General features: G+C 39.6%; 2 protein-coding genes and 1 long non-coding RNA gene across 8 annotated transcripts in view; 1 reads left to right on the forward strand and 2 right to left on the reverse strand.

Moving 5' to 3' along the window:
* POLR3B (RNA polymerase III subunit B) overlaps window positions 1-1280 on the reverse strand; it is a 116553-nt gene extending 115273 nt beyond the window's left edge. For 2 of the 3 annotated variants that reach the window (XM_045553043.1, XM_045553044.1), the window contains exon 1: window positions 996-1222. In XM_045553043.1, coding sequence (XP_045408999.1) covers window positions 996-1067 — 72 coding nt within the window. In that variant the 5' untranslated portion in view covers window positions 1068-1222. Of the gene's footprint in view, window positions 1-995 lie in introns of all 3 variants that reach the window. The other variant, XM_045553042.1, reaches the window with a different exon arrangement.
* On the forward strand, window positions 1262-5583 carry LOC123639346. The gene is made up of 3 exons (XR_006735696.1): window positions 1262-1326; window positions 2520-2654; window positions 5558-5583. It is a non-coding gene; the product is annotated as an uncharacterized LOC123639346 (long non-coding RNA).
* A 1423-nt stretch (window positions 5584-7006) lies between these two features.
* The window catches only part of TCP11L2 (t-complex 11 like 2), a 37643-nt gene continuing 20130 nt past the window's right edge, over window positions 7007-24519 (reverse strand). For 3 of the 4 annotated variants that reach the window (XM_045553046.1, XM_045553045.1, XM_045553048.1), the window contains 5 exons: window positions 21907-22044; window positions 16980-17167; window positions 16588-16769; window positions 13621-13793; window positions 7007-9349 (listed from right to left, as the gene is read on the reverse strand). In XM_045553046.1, the coding sequence (XP_045409002.1) occupies window positions 9105-9349; window positions 13621-13793; window positions 16588-16769; window positions 16980-17167; window positions 21907-22044 (926 nt within the window). In that variant the 3' untranslated portion in view covers window positions 7007-9104. The remainder of the gene's footprint in view (window positions 9350-13620; window positions 13794-16587; window positions 16770-16979; window positions 17168-21906; window positions 22045-24519) is intronic. The other variant, XM_045553047.1, reaches the window with a different exon arrangement.

The following is a 24519-nucleotide window of genomic DNA, read 5'->3' on the forward strand; positions in this document are numbered from 1 at the left end:
GTAGACAGAATCTGATGGACTGATTATAACTCAACTGCTTTAAGCTGCCAAATAATCTAACAGAGTCACTCTCGTTTTTAAAGCCTTCAAAAGCATCTCACAGCTCCCAGGAGAAAGTCCAAGCTCCTTCAGATGTTTAACAAAATCTTTCATAACCAGGACCCTTATCTATTCTTCATCTTTTATCTCTCCTCCTCTATTTTTCTTCACTCTAGGACTACTGGATTTACTTTAGTTCCTCAAAAACATCAGATGGTCTTGCCTAGCGGGTTTCCAGTATCCTGTGTCCTCTACCTGAAATTCCTCCCTTGACTGTCTTCCCCAGCCCCATTTCCCCACTTCCCCATTCCATGCCAATGAAGATTTTGAGGCTCAGAGAGATCATAATACATGCCTTTCCAGAAAACAAAGTATGTCAACAGCTGCACTTCATTGGGCAGCTTACTGAAGGGCAGTTGTTATCTTTAACTTTTGAATATCGGATGAAAGCTATGGAGCCCCCCTTCCCTCTCAAGAAAACACACGGGCAATTTTCTGAGTAAACATTCAGGGCGTTTAAAATACCCCTGTAGCCCAAACTTGAACTCCGGGTTAAAAGTTAAGATTATCAGCCTAAGATTCAGACGATTTGGTTTTACCACCACAGACAGCTGTGGTACCTCATGAAAGAAAAGCCTTTAAAGGTGCGATACGTCGCCCAAGGTGGGTGCTAGGGCCAATTCACCCGCCGCACACCCACACTGGAAGAGTCCCGATCCGAGCGCCATCTGAGGAGTCCTCGGCCCCCACAGCAGCGGACAACTCCTACAGCCTCAGCCCCGCCACGCTCACGCGGAGGCCGGCTCGGGAAAGGACTCGCAGTAGCGGAGCTCTGAGCATGCGCGGAAGCCCGAGCATGCGCAGAAATGGCCCCGTTTGGCGGCCCGAGCATAAGGGGTAACGCCTCCTCAGAATGCATCCCCGCCCCTTCCACTCCCCGCGTGCCAGGCACTCACCTCTACAGTCGGGATGGGCGCAGCCAGCTGTTCTGGGGTTAGGTTTCCAAACTCCTCCGCGAGCACATCCATGCCGCTCACGACGGAAGAAAAAACAGACTCTCCACGCCCGCCTTCGCTGCCCCAAGGCAGCTGCAGCACTTGTGGAGAGCGGTGCGCAGAGGCCTAAACGGTCCCCGCTGCGCGTGTTAGATGGAGGTGCGACAATAAGGTTCCGTCTGCCCCCGGAACCGACAGTGGAACCCGGATGTGGCCGAGCGGTGCCGGGAAACTCCGCCCCCTGGTGTAGTTTGGAGGTCTAGCCCGCGTAATACTAAACCGCGGCTGACAGGTTTGTCGATTCTCTCATAATTGAGACCAACAAAACATAGTGGTTGTAATTTTAAAAGTAATTCGAAGAAAAATGGAAACGGATAATTTGCACAACTTGAACCACTGAGGCAGAGTGTTCATTTAAGTCAGTCCGAAACGATGCGGGTTGTGTAGTGTGGAAAAGCGGGAAACTTCCCAAATGCGTAGTGATAGGGAGTCGGTAAAAGAAATGATGGCACATGCATGTTTTGGAATGGTATACGACCATCCAAATAGCCATAAGGGTGGGGGGTGGGGGAGAATTAGCACTAGAGAGTAGGTCATAATAGGACAGCAATTGTTAAATTCTCAAAAGTACTATTAACAGATGGAAGATCTGGGAGTAAATACCAGCATATGGAGAAATTTAGTATGAAAAGATGACATTTAGATTAGTAAGGGAAAGAGAGCCTGTCCAGTAAATGATGTTAGAACAGCTGATTAGCGATTTTGGGGGAAAAAGTAAATCTAAGTAAATCTTATGTGGATTAAATATTTAAATGTTAACAAAACCTTAGAAGAAAATGTAAATGAATATATTCGTAACACAGACGGTGAAGGCCTTCAAGGACTGCAACACAATCAGAAAATATAAAGGATTTTATAATATAATTCCAAACATGGTTTAATAACTCCATGAAAAATTTAAGATTTCTGAATAGATTTTTAAAAACCACCGTGAGTAGAGTTTTTAAAAACACAAGTGGACAGAAGACAAAGGGCTGGTCTCCCTAACTTAAAATGAGCTTATACAGGGAGGCCAAGTTTTCCAACTTTGGCATATGTGGGAATCATTTGGAGCCCTTGTTAAAACAATCTCAGCTTTCTGATTGGTAGGCTGGTGCCTACAAATTTGCATTTCTAAGTTCCTAGCTGCTGCTGCTGCTGCTGCTAGTCCAGTGATCACACTTTGGAAATCACTACTCTAACCTAAGAATTATCACTCAATACCGTAATCCTGTATTTATGTGTCTAATTCTCCTTCAGACTGTAAGCTCTTAGAATAGGAACTGTCTTGTTTGTACCCCTAGGTTCTAGCCCATCATTTGTTCCTGAATAAATTTTTGTTGAGTAAATATTTTGGAAGAAAAAAAATGCAATGGATGATAATAAGTTTGATGTTTTAGTCACATTTTTTAATCTGATTTTTCTTTTTCTTTTTCTTTTTTTTAGTTTCTATTGTAAAGTAGAAGCCTCTGGTAGCAGTGGTCCCAAAGTTCTACATGGCAACAGTTGGCTGATGCTGAGTGGTGTCGGCCCTTAGACCACAGCTGCCACAATCCTTCCTGTATTACACTTGCACCCCAGGTCAAATCTATGACTTCTTTCTGATCCCCTAAGGGGCTGGATTTTTGAGACCAAAAAGCTAAGAACAGTCTCATGATTCCTCTCTTTTCTGCTGTCACACCCCCTTTTCCTGAGATATTGATACAAAAAGATTGGGGGTTTGAATAGAGGGCTGGGAAATTAGAGAAAGGAGATCCCAGAGGTAAAATGATTAACATCTTGGAATACTAATCCCATCACTAATCTATAAAGTGTTGTGGTTGCCAGATGAGAAATTGACCAATGCTGTGGGGCAGGGGTGGGGGAACAGGGAGAATTGGTTAAGGGAGATCAAGGGAAAGGGAAAGGCAGAGGTGTCCAAGCTGGGCCCTGAAATATTAGGGAGAGCTTTCATTTCCTGAGTGTTTACTCTTTGTCAGGCGTTGGAATAACCACTTCATGTGCATTCTTTAACTGAATGATCACCCCCTGGGGAATAAGTATGATTATCCCCACTTGACAGGTGAGGAGACTAAGGCTCACAGGCTTAACAAATTTGCACAAGTAGAGTTGGAATTTAAATCTATAATTATTTGACCCCAGAATCCATGTTTTTAACCACTATATCATAATACCACACTGAAAGCATGGGTTAACAGAAGACATTTCAAGCAGAGAGAAACAGCCTGAGCAATGGCATGAGGGCTTTTGAGTTCGTTATACCACTTCTGACAATTGAGTGTGGTTCTCACATAGGGCTGGGGGAAATGTCTGTAGGTGACACTAGAAAGATCCACTGGAGCTGGGCCATTTAGGGCCCTTATGCCATGTTAAAGAAATTAGATTTTATTCTGAGAGCCTTCAACATTAAGATGCTAGAAACAAAAGAAAAACTTTTTCTCTTCTTAAAACCTTGGTGCATTCAGACTGGAAAAAAAAAAGTATGGTTCTGATTGCTATATCTGAGTAAATTAATAGCAGAACTAGAGAAGACCAGAAACAACATCAGAGAAAGAGTAAGACTTTAGTCTGAAAAGGCAAGGGCAGAGGGAGAGTCCTGGAAGTTATTTCGCAAACAGCAAGGTGAGGGTGAACAGGGACAGAAGTCTCTACGTACTGTAATCAGAGAACATTCTGCATTTTGAGCAAACCCATATAGTCCAAAAAACTTCGGCTGCCTGCCATACCTACAGAACTTTCTCTGAAAAGCCTTACTTTGTGTGGTATGACCTTACTATCCTGTCAAACCAATAGGGCCAGGTACCCGCCCAAGACAGCCATGTAGGCTGGATGTAAGGGAGCTGAGGTAGCTTATCATGAGAGCCCTATCCAATGTGTGGGGGAGAGGGGTGTCCATACTGATTAGTGGCAAGTAAACAATCATATTCTTTCTCTTGGGGTATTTTTAATCACGACACATCAAAAAGGAGAGCAGAACAGAACCTGAGAAGTAAATGCCAAGTCAGCATTTGGTAGCAACACAACAGTGAAAAATACTTTTGATTGGATGACCTAAGGAGCCAATACAGTAAGTAGTTAAGAGCACACATTCCAGGGTTAGACTCCTCAGGTTCAAATATACTTACCAGCTCTGTGACCTTGGGCAGCTTCCTTAGCCTGAGTCTCATTTTGCACATATGGAAATAATGATAGAGCCTGCCTCACAGCATGCTGTGCAGTTATGTGAGATAACTTATATAAAGTGCATAGGGTGGGCCCTGCCATAAGGTAAGAGCTCAGTGGCTATTTTATTATATTCCGATTCACCGTGCCTGCAAGTGCAGCTGCTGAGACAAATTCTCAGGTTTCCTTTCTTTTTCATAAAGCTTTACAATAAATACCTATGTTCCTTTCCGTTGAAATCTGAAAGAGGCTAACATGGTAAACTTAGAAATGAAAAGATAAAGCTTTACTCCAAAAATAGAGAACAAAAGGGCACAAGTTAATAATATAAATATATTTTGGAAAGATTAGATTAAATCATGGAGGAAAAGGTCATACATGATTACTAAATGAAATTAGAACATGTTGGGTTTTGTCACTGTCCTTTGAAGTTGACATCAAGGACAGTAACTGCAGCCTTCTGCATGCCCTTGAGTTTCTCTGCCAATGACAATATTGGACTTAATGAACCATGGTTCTGAGGAGATAGGACAATTTTTGTTCTTACGTACTTAAGTACTTGATCATCACATCTCAAAATACTAAAACCCCTTGAAGCTTGAAAGAGATTTAAGACTCATAAATTACAGTTATTATAATGTACTCTGGCTACATTGTGGTTTAGAGTGTGCAGACAATTTCAAATGTATCTCATTTGATTCTCAAAATATCTCTGCAAGGTAGGCAGGTGGTAGGGTAGGTAGGTAGGGTAGAAAACTGAGGTTCTTGGAGACTAAAAGACTGGCTTGAGTTCATATAGCTATTAAGTTGTAGGAGTGAATTCAAGCTCAGTTCTTGTGATGGTCAGTCCCATGCTACTTTTACTAAACAATGAGTAGAACATTTTGGAACTTAACATCCCCATATTTAGAACAGGCTGAACTTTAGTTTTGAGAGAGATGCAAGAAAGAAGTAAAAATATGTTGCACAAAAAGTGGCTCTCCCCATGTCTGTGGCATACTTTGTCAACCAACCACAGAACTCTTTATTGATTATCCTGGGTCTGGGTTCTAAATCGTCTCAACAGCTCTAGGGAGCTACCACCAAAATATCAGAGCAGGCACATGATTTTAAACCTATTTTCATGAAGAGTAGGTTCACTGTTGCTTGTTCAAGAAAGGTGGAGGGATCTGAGGTGGAAACTCCTAATGTTTACCAATATCTATGCCAACCTCTTTCTCCCGGGCACATTTTCCAGCCTCCCTTGCAGTAAGATGAGGCTACATGATTGAATTCTGGTCAATGGAACATGAGTGGAAACGGGCAATCCTTTTCTTTACCAGGTGAGTGAATGGACTGAATATCTAGAAGATGGATGGATGTTGGGTCTCTGTATGGTTGAGTGGAGCAGCCCCCCACACTCCACCCCTTCCTTTTTTGAACTATGAGAAATGAGTTTATACTGAGGCCACAGAGACTTGTGGGCTGTTTCTTCAGCAGTTCATCTACACACACTAATAAAGGTTGACTTCATTTAACTATGCCCTTCCTTAAATCATCTTTTGTATCATTCTCTTGCTGGTTTGGGTGTTCTCCTCACACGTCTCATATTCAAGTCTTAAAGACCTCATAAATGTTTATTATAGTGGATTAGTTTTTCTGCTCCTCAGCATACCCTTGCTATTTGGGAGAAATCCCTAATTAGATGACTTTGGTGGGACCACAGGAGTGTAAGGAGCTACTCTCTCATTCCATCCCCTGCAAATTAAAGCCTGGACACTTGACCTAGACTCACAACTGAATGCTGATATCTGAGATTTTAAATCTTAAGAAAATGAGGTAAAGAAGCAAAGACAGTTGAAAAATCAATCTCTGAAGCCACAACATTGAATCCAGCTTGGCTGGATTCCTGCAGCTTTCATCGCCTTGGTTCCTATCCAGTTTCCAAGCCTGGTTCCTCTGATTAGATTCTGTGAGGTACTTAATACTCATCCAATTAAACTCCTTTTCTGCTTCAGTTAACTGGAGTCCATTTCTATTGCTTGTATCATATGTTCATGTGAGTGCATGTATGCAATATATACACACATAGGAACATTATAGCAGCAATAAGTGCTCTTTGCCAGGGCAATCTTTCCAAAATACATATTTGTGATCTATTTCAAAAGATTTAATAATTATCCAATTTAGGGATTAAAAAATACCCACAAATTTTAGCATGGCATCCAAGAACCTTTACACCTTTCTTGTTTCAACTCTACCTTTTTTTTTTTTAAAGAGGCCAAGAATGGCACTCAGTTGGCAGACCCCTCCCCCACCACACTCTTCTACCTTATGCTGGTCCCTGGGCTCACCATTTCTCCATCCATTGTACTTACTGTGCTTTTCCCTTTCTTGGCAAGTTCTTATGTATCCTTCATGTTTTAGCTCAAGAATCATCTTCTCCATGAAATAGAGTTTGACAGTTTTTTCTCTAGCACTATGGATACTTGTTTTGTACCCTTATTACATTTTGTTGTAATTATTCACAAGTTTGTCCCTCTTACTAGATTATAAACTTCTTGAGGACAGCGTCTCTGTCTAAGCATTTGTGCATCACAACAACTAGAATATTTCTTGGCACATAATAGATGCTTAATAGGTGTTTGTTAATTCACAGAATCAACGAACATGACCTGATGTCTGTAAGGCTCTGACAATCAGCACAAGAATCATTCTAGAACAACTACAATAAAGACTGTCCAATATTTCAGCCCCAACTACCCAAAGGTGGTTAAAAAAGAGACACTGGCTATCTTGAAATAATTTTTAATGTTTTAAAATTTAGTAAGTGCACATAATACATGTTTTAGCAGTAGAAGAATGAAAATGTATATATGGTGTTTAATAAAATTTATGTTGCAAAACAAGACCACATTAGGAAAACCTTAAGAGTAGAAGTAAACATTTAAGTAAAAACCAAATAAACATGCTAACAGATATGATTAAAAAATCTTAATAAACGTAGCTGCCTAAATTTAGGCTTGAGACATTGAGATTTACTTTGCCACTTAAGAAAAAAAAAGCAGAATGCCCTTCATTTTAAATGTGTTTTTAAAAATGTTTGTATATTGTTTTCCTATTGGCAACAGCAGTATAATCAAGTATATAAAAGAATATCAGCTGGATTCCAATCTGGTAATAAAAAAGTATGCCGCCTGTTAAGTACACAGTTCACCTCAGAAACAAAAAAAATCACACTACATACTAACTTTCTACTGTCAGAAACCCCCCAACTCGTGCCCAAAGTGAGCACAGCTGAAAACTACTTCAGCTTAAGAGAGAACGAAAACGAAAGTCTTCAGCACCTTATGGTTTCTAAGCACAGGAAAACATGGGCAGAACGAGATTGTAGGAGGAGAAAAAAATGGCTAAGACCATGTGCTCTTCAGTAAAATTCCACTTACACATAGCTGCTTAAATGGAGAGAATGGCTGATTTATGTACTGGGTATTGTGGAAAAAAACTTGACCTTCAGAATTTCCTCAAATTTTGGCAGATCCCACAAAATGCAAAGATTGGAGATAATTTATCATTTCCTAGAACTTTATAAAATAATGAAGTCACACTATAATGGTGAAGGTTGAGGTGAGAAAAAGGAGCTTGAGGAAGAAAGGAATACTCCTACCTACTCTTCCTCAATAAATTACTAAGGTTCCATTGAGTCCTTAGAAATAATAAAAAATGTATTTTATACAAAGCACTTTTTAGACAGAGTGACCTCAACTGTAGTGCTTCCCTCAACACTCCAAAAAGGAGTATGTAATTCCAGGATAAGCAGATTTCTCTAAAGTCCCAATGACAACTAGTGCCCAGGCTTCCAAGGTTTGCTTTAGTGCCAAGAATGGCAAATGATAATGATACTTAGAAGGCCATCTTGGTCACAACATGGTAAGGATTTAATCAGCACAAAAGACATCTGTTAGTTAAGTTACATAGGTAAGAAGATAAAAGTTCAAATGTTTCTTTCTTAGATGTGAACTTCATGGAGAATGGGATTTTATTTTATTGTTAACTTCCCTTCTCCTTCTTACAAGTAAACCAATTCAAACCAGTCCTGCCTTACATAAAAATATTAAAATTTTATACAAACCTTATCAGTGGCCTGAGAAATGCAAGGACATTCACTAAGAGATTTGTGCAAAAATTGGGTTTCTCCAGAGAGCAGGTTAATTTGTAAAAAGAAGCCAACCTCTAGAATAAAATTTTAGAAGGGATTTGTTTCTATTTTCACTAAACAAAGGTTTTATCTAAAATTTGTATATAGCATTCAAATGTACTTAATAAATTTAAAATCTAAATACTGACAATTGGCATTATAAATGTGATTTGGTACATTTGTGGAATTTGAAGATTTACTATGTAAGTTTCTATTACACATTAATAAAATGTAACTTATGTTTACTTCACATCATTTATTCAGAACATCAATTCCCTTGGTTATTCTCACAATTTTCAACCCTTTAAGAAGTTGTACCAAAATTAAAAATCCTTAGATTTGATAATGACAAGTAAGAAAAACAACTCCTTATAGCTTGCATGAATAAGCTAAATATAAATGCTTAAGAAAACATTTACAAGTATTATATAGGTAATATAATTAATTACAAATTGCTTTCTGTTCATTACAAACATCTATTTTAAACTTGAAAATAATGCACAAATAGGATCTAGTTCTAGTCTATGCAGTGTGTCTTCTGTAATGCTAATATTACCAGATTACACACATTTGGGCTAACACTGCACCACGGCCAGTACTGAGAATGTGCCGTGTCTATAATGCCATCAGTGGAAATGGACTGGGTACCAAAGTGTTGGATTTCCAATCTCTTATCCAATGTCAGTTCCACTTTAGTTAGTAGGAGGCGAAGCATCTAGTTTCCCCATGGTTTCCTCCCTGAAGAGCAGCTTTCGAAGTATATTTGCATAAAATGGTCCATACACTTGTTTGTTGAGATTCACAATGTTTGCATATTGAGAGCCTAGGGCTTCTAGCTCCTGCTGGATGACAGCAAGGCCTCCTGGCATGGGAGGCATGCATTTTTGAGGGATTGGAAGACAAAGTAGGCTTTTCATGTATAGTTGAATTCGTTTATCTGAAGGGGGAAAAAAAGATATATTTATCTGTCGCATTACTAAAGTACCTATTTAAAAAAAAAACAGAACAATTTTAGTAGGTTGACTGCAATAGTGTTCCCAATTCTTTACCCCTCCCTGTATCCATGCCCTTTGTAAGGTGGCTTTGCAGTTCCTCCTATCAAAGGCTAGAGTGTGTTTCCCCATCCCTTGAATCTGGGCTGGCCTTAAGACTTGCTGGCCATTACAGAATCCAGTGGAAATGCCAGGGTGCCAGTTCCATGCATAAGCCTCAAGAGGCATGGTTTATGTCCACTCTCAACCTACCACTGACCTGAGAACAATCCTAGGCTTGCTAGAGGATGAGAGACCAAGTGAAGGGAAACCCAACTGTTTCATCTGAGGCCATCTTAGACTGGCCTGTAGCCAACCATATCCCAAGCACTTCAGAGAGTCCAGCCAGGATCAGCAGAGCTACCAATCTGAGCCACAGATGACCACAAATGCATTAGTGAGTCCAGCAAGACCAAAAGAACTACCAAGTTGCCCCACAAACTTCTGAGTAATAATAAATGCTTATTTTTTTAAGCTATGGAGTTTTGGGGTACTTGTTATGCAGCAATACCTGACTGATAAAAAACATGTAGAGAGCACTTGGAGGGGGGCATCTTTTACAGAAGTCAATCCTTAATGTCCATGATTGTAAGTTACATACACGAAAGCTGAGTTTGTAAACTGGCACCGCCAGTCTGGCCCATATGGTGTTTTTGTAAAAACAGAAGCCATTTAAAATCAGGGGATTTCACACAGAAATCCAAATTTCTGGTTCCTCCCCCAACTAGCACTGCAGTTTGCCACCTTCTCCCCTTCCTGCTTTACTGCTTCATGTATCTGAGTTTGAGACTACTGCACAAAAGCATGCAAATGCATATTTAATTAGGACAACTAGTACTGGACAAACCAAACCTGCTATAACTCAGGCTGCTCCAAGGGCTTTCGCTGGCTTTGGAAGCAGAAACCTCACAAATCAAAGGTTTACTAAGGAGAATACACTCCACTGAATATGAACTATGACATTATTGAAACTCTTATCTCCAGTCATTTCTCCCTAAAATCACACATTCCAACTAGATACAACCTAGATCTCAAAGTTTCCAATGTCCAATGTCTACGTATTACTAGAATGCCCTTCCATCTCACATCATCTCATCTCAGCCCAGAATCAGAGGCATCCTTCAATGCCAAGCCTAACGTTACCTCCTTTCTGTGGCTTTCCCTAGCCATGTTATTGCCAGTTGAGAATGTGCCCCCCTTTTCTTAGACAGTAGACTCTCTGAGGGTAAGGGCTACGTCTTTTTTATCTTTATATTCCTGCCCTAGCATGTGACAGGTACATTGCACATGCTGATGGAATTTAAGTAAGAATGGAATGAAAAAGCTCTATAAAGACAAATGCCAAACTGAAAACAGTAACAGCCAGGGAGAAATGGAGACTGGAGAAGGCAGGCAAAGATGACTTAAGCCTTATCTGTAATTTTCAACAAGGAGAAATTATTCCTGTATCACCTGTACAACTGAAAGTACTTGTTAAAAATGTAGATGGCTGTAGGCATGCAAATAATCTACACAGCAGGTAATCTATAAATAATTTTACCTGGTTTTTGTATATATTTGAAAAAAAATTGATTTGAAAGAAAACTGCTTTATTAATATCTTTTTAGAAAGAACTGTAGTGGGAATTGAGAATTGTAATCCCATTGGTAAATACATAGCACATCAACTAAAAACCAAAGAAAGCAGACTATAGGTACCCTCAATAGGGAGGAAAACCATGGCTAACACTGGCTGTACTCTTCTTGTGTCCCAGGGATCTAAGTGCTTAATTTAGTCTAACTCCTCTACAGGCAGAAAATTAAGAATTAACTGAGTACTAATTTCCCTTTAGACTGATAGCCTGACTCTCACGGGCTCAGATCTGTATTCATCATAGATGTGGTCCAAGCACTCTCATGCAAGGAAGTTTAAAGAATGAAACCATTTCAAAATTGTTATTATGCCAACAAGTAGTTCTCTTGCCTCTGTGGATGAGTTAGTTTTGAGACCAAGACTAAAGTGATAGGAGCATTTGTCCAGTTAGGAGCAGCCAGATGGAGTCCCTGCCAAAGGTGTGTCTTTAGCTTCCAGAGTCGAAGCAGAGACACTCAAGTGAGTCACTAGCATTGCTATGGCAACAGTACTTTGAATCCGGTTAAAAACTGCCTTCAATTTGCAAAAGGACAGGAAAGTTGGACTGGGGAAAGCTGCATGGATGAAAGTTGCTTGACTGGATTTTAAGAGGCATCTCTTGGCCCTCAGCTTCCCTCTCCCTTCTTACACTGCAAGCACTTCCCTCATCTAAAGCAAGGGCACAGAGTACACTCTGCCAACAAACAGCCGGGCTCCAGCTCTAACCAAAACGGCCATCAGAGTAGTTAAGAAGATTAGCTCTGGAGTCAGACAGGCTAAGAAAGAATCCCAACTCTGCCCCCAGCTAGTTATGTGACCTTGAGAGAGTTACTTAACTTCTCCAAGTCTTCCATGCATTCACCCATTTCACAAATATTTATTAAATGTCATGTATGGGCTCAGCATTGTCCAGGGAGGTATCAGTGAACAAACATGCACCCTGTCCTCATGAGGCCTGCACACTAGTGGGGAACTAACAGTGTGTGGCAGAGACTGCTAGACAGTGTCTCAGTCCCCATTCTACCCCTCCTCCTCCTAGGAACACAATCTCCCAAGTATTAATTGTTCAGCTGGAGACTACATGTTGTGAGGACAGATGCACGTCAGCACATGATGTTATAAAGATAAGGGCTCAGTCATAGGTGGCTGTAGTTATGCTTTGTTTGTTACTATTATCAATTGTCCCCTGTCAGCAGCAGCCTCTCCTGCAGCCCACCATAGTATTTACGCCAGCACTGTTCTTTTCTAGGGGCCAAGTTGAAGCCTTGAGCCACTCAGGTAGCCTGTGCAACCTGGATTGCCAGCATTCCATATCCCCAGGGATAAGGATGAAAAAAAAATTTTTTTTGAGAGCCTCAAATAAATAATAAAATGTATTTGTATTCTTAGAGCAGTCAATGTTGTACTTTGAAAACTTGTAGATCAGTCCTAGAATGTTAGCATATTTTAATTCTATACTCTTTTTCCCCTAATTTTTATCCCTCAACCTCTGTAGTGGACAATTGCTTTTTGCCACACCAGCTACTCCCCCTTCGTATGGCCATAATATTCTGATTTTGTTTGGGGGTAACTATCTCTGCCCCACTCTCATCAGGTGTTACAGGTAAAGCTGACTCCACCTTGGCTCTAGGAATTGAACACGTATCTCAGGCTTAAGTTCCTTCCCCTCTGGTTGCCATGACTGATTCAAGAATGGAACATGACCCAAAGTCAGGCCAACTGGAACAACTGAGACTCAACGCTGGGGTCACTGTCTGAGCTAACAGGGAGGTAGATTCCTTGTTTTTTGCTTGACTTAAATATGGAAAGATGTAGGCTGACTGAAGCCATCTTGCTACCATGAGAAGAGTCTGTCTTTGAAGGCAGTCAGCCTGGAGGAAGGCAGGAAAACTAGTGCTGGTGACACAGTCTGAGCTCTGATTAAGCTGTACCAGCAGCCAGCCCTACTCCTGGTCTTTTGAGATACATGAGAAAATAAGTCCCCTTTTTACTTAAGCTACTTTAGAAGTTTAGGTTCTTTGTCACAGATAATAGAAAAAATCTTCACTGATACATTCTCCATTTTCCCAACTCACCAACACAGCTTGACACTGAAATAGTCACTTTCATGGCCAATAGGTACAAAGAGAGCCACTCACCATGCATCCCAGTTCCACAGCCTTTTTACTCTTTGTCTCTTTAAGCTTGACCAAGTTCCCTTAGGCTTGCTCACAGCAGAACTGATACCTACTTTCTGTGAACATACTGCCATCTGGTTTGAATTGTTGCATTGATCTAGGATTTTAACATTACTGGCAGCAAGGTGTTATTTTCTTCACAAAAATCTATTGGCTGCATAGATAAGATAGTGGGCCCTGAAACATCCTACCCCACTACATATACCACAGAAAAAGCACAGTCCCAAACCTTTAAAAATATTAATATTTTTTACATTTTCAATATTTATTCTCCAAAAGCAAGTATAGTACTTAAGACTAAAATTTGACTGACATTTAACATTAGTCAAAACCAGAAAGTTAAAGTAAATTGGAATTGAAGCAGAAACCAATAAAACATGGCGACTCACCAATCAAGGACCAGATAGGATTGTCCTCCTCTTCAATACTTGAAAATTGACCTACAAGATTAGCTTGAATCTCAGAATTTAAAGTGGGTAAACCTCTTTCCATCAGGGCCTTGTTAACCTCAATACAAGTCTGAACACCAATAGAATTCAGGACTTCCTTCAAGTTAAAGGTCCTACAAAACAGAAAATGAAATTCCATCAGGGAAAGTTTTTGTTCATCAGGTTTTTGGGTTTTAATATACTAACTTGTTTCAGATGTCTACCAATTTTCTCTTATACAGATAATAGTAACCTCTATTAGAATGAATTTGTAAAACAGTAACTCCTCCCAACCACTAATCCCCATATGTAGAGCAAATTTTTAAATGCCTAAAACCACTCAATTGTGTAGGTCGTGTTTAAATAGAAAAACAGAGGAAAAAAATGCAGTCCCTGAAAATAAGTCAGCAACCCCACTTATATGCAGGGCTATCAGAAAGGGACAGAAAATACCAATTTATTTCTTAAAATAAATCCTTTGGTCTGAGTGGATTCATTCATACATTTTTTTTAACGTACTTGGAAAATGAGGTAGAATCAATTCATTTATCTATGCTTGATCAGTAAATCTATAACACCAATCAAAAACAACAAAGATATTTATTTAGAGGTCATATTACCTAAAACTCTTGATTGATCATGACCAAAGATAACAAGCTCCTTTCCATTATTACTTTCACGTAACTGATGAATAATCCCAAATATATAGATCCAGAATATTATAAAAAGAAATTATAGAGTGGGTTATTTAATAGATAAGGAAAAGGAGGTAATTAGAAAGGGCATTTGTTGGCTCTACACTATTAGGGAATGATGACTAAAAATTATATCTCACTATCCAGAAAGGGTCTTTAAGATAACCCTGCAAAATGGGAATTAAAGGATGAGAGAAGGGCCCAATGCTACAAGGCGATACAATGGAGTGAGTTGGAACATAAGCTGTGATGTCATGTGGACCTGGGTTCAAATTCTGATTCTACCAATGAACTTGCTATATGCTTAAATTAGCTCTTATCAGACTGTCTCAGGCATGTAGTAAATGTTTAATCAGATGAAGAAAAAGAAAAATGGTTTATCATTATTATCATCACTAATAGCAATAAGAAATAAATCCTTGGTGTTATGCCTTGAATGGAATTTGTTATAAATTCACACTGGGCCTACCTTTGGGGTTCTACAACTCAAAGGTAGATTGTTTATGGCAAAATTTTTACCTCTTGACTTTTTATCCACTATAAGGTACTACCCTAGCTTCTTTCTGCTTTTAATCAGTGAGTTCTTAGGCTAAAGGAAAAATTAAATTTTAGCATAGGCCATGGCTTCCAATTCACAATAAAGAAGGCAAAACTTTGTTAGCTTTCAAGATGCATCATCAAACCAAATATAAATGACATCTGGGTCTACTCATTATTTCATGTCATCTGCTGTTTTATATTATGAATGCTATTACACCATCCATAATGAAGATAATTGAGAATTGACTGTATTCATTTCCTAACATAGGGGAAAAATTAAAACAATAAAACAGCCAGATAAACAACCAGATAAAATTATCAAGAAGATGATTTAACAAGTAAATAGTTATTAATGGCTAACATTCATCAAGCACATACTATGTGCCAGACACCTATACTAAGTGCTTCACATGAATCTTCTTAAGTTCTCACAACTCCAAGGTAGGTACAATTATTATTCCCTTTTTACAAGTGAGGAAGTGAGGCTCAGAGCAATTCAGGAACTTGTTCAAGTGTATATAATAATAGTAGAGCTGGGATTTAAACCCCGGTCTATCTGACCTAAAAGCCTGCTGACCTTAAGCAGGACTGGGTGTTCACTAAAGACGTAATCAATAAAAGCTTCTGGAAAGCAATGGTTACCTAGTGTGGGGAAATGCTAAGATAAGAACAACTGCAAAATCAGAGAAGTATTTTTCACTATAGATATTGGGTCTTGGAATGTGAAATGAGCCTGGCGGGTGAGTAACAAAATCAGGAGAAAGAGCAAGGCCTTGAGATTGTCAGATCAGGGCTAGGGCCTTGGTTTGCCCTTTTCTAGCTGTGCAGCTCAAGGCAAACTCTATTCTCTCTTTAAGCTTCAGCTAAAAATGAGAAGTTTGGGTTCGGTAACCACTTGAGTTCCTTTTGGCTCTTAATATTTTAGGATTTTTATCAAGTAATTTATGTGCTGAGTAATGGGTCGGAGGATGGGAGGATAGGAGCATCTCCCTTCAGTAATAGGAATAAAGAGGACACACCCCTGAAAACACGTGAAAGGGGAACCAGCAGGAGCTGACTCACATAGGACTAATGAAAATGGCCATTGGCCAAGATAAGAAATTTTCTGAGTTGGATGGTATGCCTAATGGGATGATCTAACTGAAAAATCAAAATGGGATTCTAGCATTCAATGAAGGTATAACAATGGAGATACATTTAGCAAAAACAAAACCCTTCAGTGGATTTGTGTCACATCTCTGAAGGACAGAATTATCACCACTTCTAAAGACTTCATAGGGTGAGTTAGTGAAGCCAGTAAACATTCATTGCAGAAAAATGATGAATTCAGAACAATTTAACCTAGAAAGCCCTTTTTGATAGGACAACTCAAAATACCGAGCGTGGTGGATTTCTGTTTTTGTCTTTTTTTTCACAACGCTGTCAAACAAAATTTCTTGCACGCACCCATCATAAGTGGAAATACTACACTCATCCTGGCACTTGTCATGGAAAACACCTCTCCCCTCCTATGAATGGACTTCTAACCCTTCAGAGATATTAAAAGAAATTCTAGAAAAAGTAGGTGTAAGATAAGCTTCTCTAAAGCACAGTCCTGAATATCACATCCAGATGTCCAAGGTTATTCTTGTTCTCTGAAATAGATGCAGAGCCTTAATACAAGGAGGAGCAGATAGATACATTTGGAACTTACTCTTTGTTCATGCCTTCAAGTAGAACAGCTGAAATCCTTTTTAACCTGTTAGCAAGCTCAGGCAGACCTTCTGTAATAGCACCCACCATGTTGTTGGTAATTAGGGACAGGCAGGCAATAATTTTCAATTGATTCAGCTTTTCTGTCAGTTCCTGAAGACGTGCTCCATCTGTCATGAGTGTCTAGCATATTTATTTAAAATGTAAAAATAGAAAGAGAAGCTCAGTACCATGAAAATGTAAAATAAGCAATGTCATATCCAAATTCCCATTTTTATCTGATTTTAGTGAAGTCATTAAACCACATGCAACACAGACAAACTAGCTGATTCAAACTCAGAACTTAAGAAATAATATATTGGAAAACTTGGGGGAAGGAAAAATATCACTCACCTCTGGTAATTCTTTTTTCTGATAATCCCACTGTAACAGTTTCAAGTAACTGTTATTTAGCACCAATGTAGGGCTCAGGGTTGGCTTGGAACTATTTTCCACCCCAGGAGTTAAAGCAGTCTCAGAAAGAGAAAGTAATTCTTCATTTACAGATTCTTTTATCCATTCTGTAGTTTGATCAAGAGCACCTAAGAGTGAAAAGGCCACATATTTGTCCTACAGTTGACTGATCCCTTCATTTGTGTACTCCACATGACAGATGCTATGTTAGATGCTAGACATGAATGAAAAGACACAGCCACACACCTCAAGGAGTTGATAGACCAGATGTGGAGATAGACCTGTAAACTGACAATGGTAACAATATAATGAATACTAGAAGGCACAAAGGAAGTGGAGGGAAGAGAGGTTTTCCAGGAAAGAGTCTAAGAAGAAGAGCTCTTTAAGTGACATTTGAAGTTAAAAGGTAAACAGAGGAAAGGGATGGCATTCCAGGAAAGGAGAATAGCCTATACAAAGACCTGGAAAAGAGAGCACATGGCACATTCTGGATGCTACAAAGAAATCTGTATTGCTGGTCATAAACAACTAGGGGAAAGAGGGTGGTAGCAGATGGCATTGGATGGGCAGACAGAAGTCAGCTCACAAACGACCTTGAGTTTTGTGCAGAGAGGGTATTTAGACTAAAGGCATTACTCACTAAACATCCTTGGGTCCTGGTCCCCTCTGAGTAAGAAGCATGTGCATGCTCATGTGCACATGCCCACAAACAATTTTCATTCTGTCTTACCAGATTCATTGACCCTATGTTACAAACACCAAGTATGAAGAATAGAGGGTCTTTAAATAAATTTTTTCAACATGTAACTGATATGATTAGATATGTATGTTAGAAAAATAACTTGGAAAAGAAGACTGAATTAGTTGGAGGAAGAATAGATTGTTGCAGTGGTTCAGACAATAGAGTGAATGGACAAGGGCAATGGAAGTGAAGAACAAAGGGGGGAAAAGTGAGAATATTTGCAGGGAGTACCCATAGGTCTTGGTGATCACTTAAATGTGGGAAGTAGGAAAGAGTGACTCTCAGATTTCTACCTTGGACAGCTGGTTGTGCCATCTACCAAGATATGGAATACAGGCTAGAGGGGTCCCAAAATAAATCCTTCCCAAAACCTTTCTAAGGCCACCACCAATCTCCTGTTTGTCAAAGGCAACAGACATGTCCTTCCTATTTTTTTTTTAACATTTCTGTAATACCTATTGCAATTGCTAGGTTGTATGGTAAGTGTATGTTTAACAAGAAACTGCCAAATGGTTTCCAAGAGTTTTACCTTTGTTATTAATATAATTTATTTAACTGTAAATTGATACAATTTAAACTTTAGTAATGGCTGTGTTTACTAGCTCACAAAATTCCTGAAAGTGTTCAAATGGCTCCCAAGTCGGTGCCAACCACATCTAGCACCCCACTGGCAGTGCCCATTTCTAAAATTAATTATCTGTCAAACAGAGCCCAATATAAGCAAGCAGAGAGGTACTTTACATTTATTCATTGAAACAGATTTGACAAGAACATAAACATAACCTGCAGTGCAAAGAGACTGATAAGCAACAGTCTCTTCTGCAACAGAGCTCAGAAAAGCAAGACAAAATGAGGAAGCAGCTTGACTGTCGAGTCAGATTTGCACTGCAGATGAGTGAATCTCAATTAAGTGTGACCCGATATCAAAACAGTCAACACAGGACTAAGAACTTGTGCTAGGTTCTCCCTTGCAGGGTAACCTGGTAATCTGAGCCATGCAGTCTCAACGTAAGTCTGGCCTTTACCACTGATTCTTTAGACATTATTTAACAGTTTCCTCATCTATAAATTGGGAATAAAAACAGTACCTTCCTGTAGTTGTGGTAACACATACAAAACACTTAGAACTGTTTCTGGCACAAAGGAAATGTCCAATAGGTGTTGGCTATTGTTATACATGCTCATTTAACTCTCTAAACAAAGGGGGAATTCTTGTCTCAGGAGGTCCCAACTGACACACAACAGCTGCCTTACTACTAAAGTTGCCTCAGCCAGAAGTGATCACCCACGGAATAAAAAGAGTGAGTAATCTAAGCAGTGGGTTTGTTAAGACAGGCTTTTTTGGGAACCTGGCTTAAAAAAAAAAAAAAAAAGACTGGTTAGCAAGCATGCTAGCTTGAGGGAGTGGAATCTCAGCAGATGCCCTTAAAGAAAAGCCAATGCTTTAAAGGAGATGTTATCTAGAAAACATGCAGAAACTGAAAATCTAGTTTACTCAGCATTATTCCTAGTATTTGGCAAAGGCTATTCTAGAAGGGAAGTGGGAGAAGGATGTAGTCAGGAAGGAGGAAATCACTGAACTTGAGTCTCATACTTAATTTGACCTTAAAGAATGTGTGATAATGTCCAGTTAGGTTGTCCTTTCTCTTTAAACAAGCTTATTTATCCAGTTCAATTATTCTGCATTAAAAATATGTATTACAGGAAATGAGGTTTTATACTTGAATTCATTCCACTTTGAAGGATATATCACATAAATGTTACTATAGTATGTGTTATTATTATTAGGTGCATAATAGTTATTATTAGCAGATTCCCTTAATATTAGCAGTTTCTGTTGAAAAACAACCACACCTACACAGAATTGTTACAAAAGGTACCCCTGCAAATGCCTGTCTCTGCAAGTGGAGACAGTCCCCTCCAGACAAGGGAAAGACGGCAAGAAGGGGAAGGCACCCACCATCAACCATGACTAGCTGAAATAGACTGGTTCCAAACACAAAACAATCCCCAAGTGCTCAGCTGCCACCAGACTTCCTTGTTAATTGAAGCCCAAATAGTCCTGGAGCATGAAGATAATTCTTTGGGCCATGATGAAATGGATTCATTCCAATTCTTTACTTAAGGTGTCTCAACCTCAGCACTATTGACATTCTGGGCTGGATAATTCTTTATTGTGGGGTGCTGTCCTGTTCACTATAAAACATTTAGTAGTATCCCTGGGCTCTACCCACTAGATGCCAGTAGCACTCCAAATCCTCCCCCTGCCCCCCACCTCTACCCTGCCAGGGTGGGACAAACAAAAGCATCTCTAGACATGGCTAAATGTCTGGGGGTAGGGGGTGGGGTGAGGGATGGCAAAATCACCTGCAGCTGAGAACCACTGACTTAGATAACAATAAGTATTTATTTATTTTTGTTCACAAGTATTTCCTCCAACCTTGACTAAAATGTCTCTTACGTCATGAACCAAACGAAATGTGACATACTGAAGGCTATTCCAGAAGGCTTAAAGATTGGAGGTGACATTTCTCTACTAGGGCTGTCTGCCTTAAGGCAAAATTTACTTTAGATCCAGTTCTAAGGTTTCCTGCTAGAAACAAATTGTTTTTTATACCACAGTTCTTATAAAATTATGTATTTGGTAGAATTTATAAGGTGGCAATTGCTAAGAAAATGCTGCCTGAACACAGATGCAGATTTAAAAAAAAAAAAAAAATAGAGCCAGAGAGAAAATAAAGAATAGGCTGACATTCTTCCTCAGACCCAGCACTTGAACAGGGATAATTTAGGAGTGGTTGTTTGCCACACTAAAGCAATACTACCCCCAGAATTTCACAACTCTGTTTCTCCTCAGTTGGCAAATGTCGTTCTTGGTTTGCTAGTTTTGTTTAAAAAGATGTAAAAGACTTGCAGTTTTTTATTTAAAAGACATCCAACTGAGACAGAGAGAGTGGAAATCATCATGGATATAATTACAATGTGGCAGTAAGAAGCATTTATACTGCAAGTTTAATCATTTACAGCTGACACATTTAAAAGCCCATTTAGTTATCTTGAACAAAAGCAACAGTGTGGCGTAGTGGTTCTCAATCTTGGCTGACTTTAGAATCACCTGGGGAGCCTTTAAAAGAAAAAAATGATCACGGGCACAGCTCCTGGAGATTTTGATTTATTCAATCTGAGGCCAGGCTCAGGCCTCTGTTAAACGCCCCAGGTGATTCTAATTTGTAGTCAGAAGTTAAGTATGCCAGGCAGAGCAAAAGGAGCATGAGCTTAGAGTGAAACATCAGCTTTTCTTGTCAGGGATCTGCTCAGATTTCACTCCCACGAGCTAGCATGTCGACTGCTCTATGTGGCTCCAAAAGCGAGGTTGATCCCATGAGGCACTTGTAACCACAGTTTTTCATGGGGACATCAGTAGTGCTTCTCCATTCGCTCATTTATTAGGCAATAACTACCGAGCACCTACTAGGTGCCAGGTATTGTACCAAGTACTGAGAATTCACAAATGAATAAACACAGTCCCTGCACTCAAGAAGTTCCTAGTCTAGTAGGAGAAACACAAGAACAAGCAGTGGCATTACAGGTGTATTTACTTAAGTGTCCCAATTTTCAGTTAGAAAAATGTAGTTCCCGAGCTTTCTGGTTGGCAGACACGTGGAGGTGCTGGGAGGGTGGCACACTCAGAGATGGCAGGGAGACTCCGTGTCCCCACCCTAGCCTTGCCCTGCATCTCTCTTCCGTTTGGCACTTTCTCAGTTGTAGCCTCTGTAATAAACTGGTAATAGCAAGTAAAAAAAAAAAAAAAAAACGAAAAACAAAAGAAAACTGTAGTTCCCTTATCTATGATATCTGCTTGTTTGCCATCAACACTTCACTTTCCCTTTTTTCCCCCACTTTCCCTTCTTTTGTTCTTTGATTTCCTTTGAGAAACCATTTTCCCTCATTCTATTTTCAATTGTGAATATCAATTATGAGGTCCCACCTTCCTGACCAGGAGTTTGCCTACCTGAGTCATATATCCATCAGAGACTCTTTCATGGGACTTTGAGGGGTCACCAGAGTGTTCAAGGATGGACCATGTTTGAACCATCCATTAACTATTGTGACAATGGAGCCTACCTTGCCCTTGGTCTTTCCTGCCCAGATTCCTGACACTCTCCTGGTTTGACAGTTTAGCTTTTCCTTCAATTCTGTGAGCTGCCTTCATCCTTCCATTATTCACTTCCTTTTTGGCTAAGTCAGCTAGAGTTTCTGTTACTGAAAAATCCAAAGAAGGTAGAAAAAGTAGTAGTTTAGTTTAATCTGGACTTGGATTTGGGAGACCCGGCTTCTATTCCTAGCTCCACTACTTACTAGCTGTGTGACTCTGACTTTGAGTAGGTCACTGGTGAGCAACAGTTTGCTCTTCTTTAAAATGTTCCATAAATACTTTCTGAATGCCTTATGTGCCAGGCAAAGGCAATCATAATGCAGTTTGATATATTTCTGAAAAGAGGTATTTATGTCTCATAGAATATTTGAAAGAATCACATGAAATAAAGTTCATGAACACATGTTATCAGATATAAGATATTATCTAAACAAAGACTTTTCCGTGTACCTTAAAAATTACTTATGGTCTCCACCCAAGGATAATCTATTACTCTTTCCACAGATTAGTGGTTGGATCTAATGTGGTTACCGTGTTGATGCTTACTTAGTACACACACTAACTGCTGTTGACGCTTACTTAGTACACACACAATTTTTGCCTAACGTTCTCCTGGGTATATTTTAAATAGGCAATTATATAAAATCTCTCCTTAGCAAAATGAAATATTTTCCTGGAGTCAACTAAGAAATCCTGAGAATGTCTCTGTATTAATTTTCCAATAATTTTTACATAAAAATCATGCATTTTTGTCCTTCTGTGTGATACTAAGAGGCTCTTATTTTAATATTAGGGCACAGGGGCTGACTTTTGGCAGAGTGACTTAGGGATATAATTAATGGGTGACATACACACTACTTCCAGGGCGTTTGATTTCTTTCACTGGGCAATAATGACCTATATGCAAAGCTGGATTTACTCTACTGTTAAACCTATAAAAATATCTAAGTCAATAGGAAAGGTGTAAATGGATTACAGGTCACTAAGCCTGGGTTTTAAAAAGAGAAGCAAATAATTTGAGATGAATGAAATTATAATTCAACCCTGCATTAAGGAATTTACTCAAGATTCCAAGCTATCGTGATTCAAGACATGGGCACATTTGTACACATGCGTACATATTCAGGCACACAAACAAAACCAACCACATTAAGTCTCAGGAAAATTCTGCTGAGGATAGTTGCTACAGTTCAGGTTTCAGATTTAGGTTCTAAGTAGGATTCCACTTCCCTTCCTCCCTCTTCCTTTGGATCTAAAACAATATTACTCTTGAAGTTATAGAATTTTTGTTGCAGAACAATCCTTATAAGTCATTTGGTTATACCTGCTAGCTGATGCCAGAGACTCCTCTATAGTATCCCCCCCAGATAGTTAGTATCTTGTTTGAAGAGAGGTGGTATTGCACAGTGTCTAAATGCACATTCTTTAAGGCAGAGACCTATCTGGGTTACACAGGCTCTACCACTTACTAGCAGTCACCTAGGGTAAGTATCTTAACCTCAGTTTCCTCATTTGTAAATAGGGGGTGATAACTGTACCAACGTCATAGGGCATTGGGTGAGGCTTGAGTGAACTAACAAATGAAAAGTATTTGACACATAGTAAGGACTTGGCATGTAATCAGTGCTCAAACAAAATGTTAATTAGCACTGACTACTATCACTGTTAGAGAGGCCCATTCCAAAGTTAAAACAGCTCCAATTTGTTACGAAAGTCAAACTGGCTGCCTGCTACTTCTCTTGTGTGGATCCTAGTCTACCCTACAGAACTTAACCAAAGTCTCTGAGTCACTATCACCAGGGCAGGTAGTGCTAGCCACGCCGGAGTCTCCTTTATACCAAGCAGAACATGCCCAGCTTCATAGAAGGTTCCTCATGTGGCCTTCCATGTGCTCTCCCCTGGACGCACTCCAGCCTGCCAAAGTCCCTTTAAAAGTGGCACCTGTTTTTGCTTTTCTTTTATTATTATTATTATTTCAGCATATTGTGGGAGTACAAAAGTTTAGGTTACATATATTGCCCTTGCCCTCCCCATCCTCCCTGCTTTTTTTAATATAAGGCTATTGTGTTGATTATTTTAACAGATATCACCTAACTCAGCCTTAGATTGTGATTAATTAAATCCCAGAGGGTAGTGTCAGAGGTTTGCCAATGAGTAGTTATCCAGGCTCTTGCCAGCTATGCAACATCTAGCATCTCAGTTTCCTCACCTGTAAAATGAAGAAGATAACAGTACCTACACCTCAGAGTTACTAGCAATTGTGAAGATTCAATGAATTAATACTTCCTCTACTCTCCTTTTCCCTTGGCTCCCCTCCAGTCTAGTGCCAACGAGTCCACTGAAACTGCTCTCATCAAGGTTACCAAAACTCATCATGCAGTCAAATCCAATGGTCAAGACTTGGCCTTCATCTTCCTCGACCACTTAGCAGCACTTGTCACATCCAATCACACCTTCCTTCTCCAAACACTTTCTTCACTTATCTTATAGGACACCCTCTTCTCCTGACTTTCATACTACCCTGGCTACTCCTTCATAGCGATCTTCCTCCTCATCTTAACCCTCTAGATGCTAGAGTGTCC

Source organism: Lemur catta, chromosome 6, assembly GCF_020740605.2.
Source record: "Lemur catta isolate mLemCat1 chromosome 6, mLemCat1.pri, whole genome shotgun sequence".
In the NCBI taxonomy this organism is placed as follows: Eukaryota; Metazoa; Chordata; class Mammalia; order Primates; family Lemuridae; genus Lemur; species Lemur catta.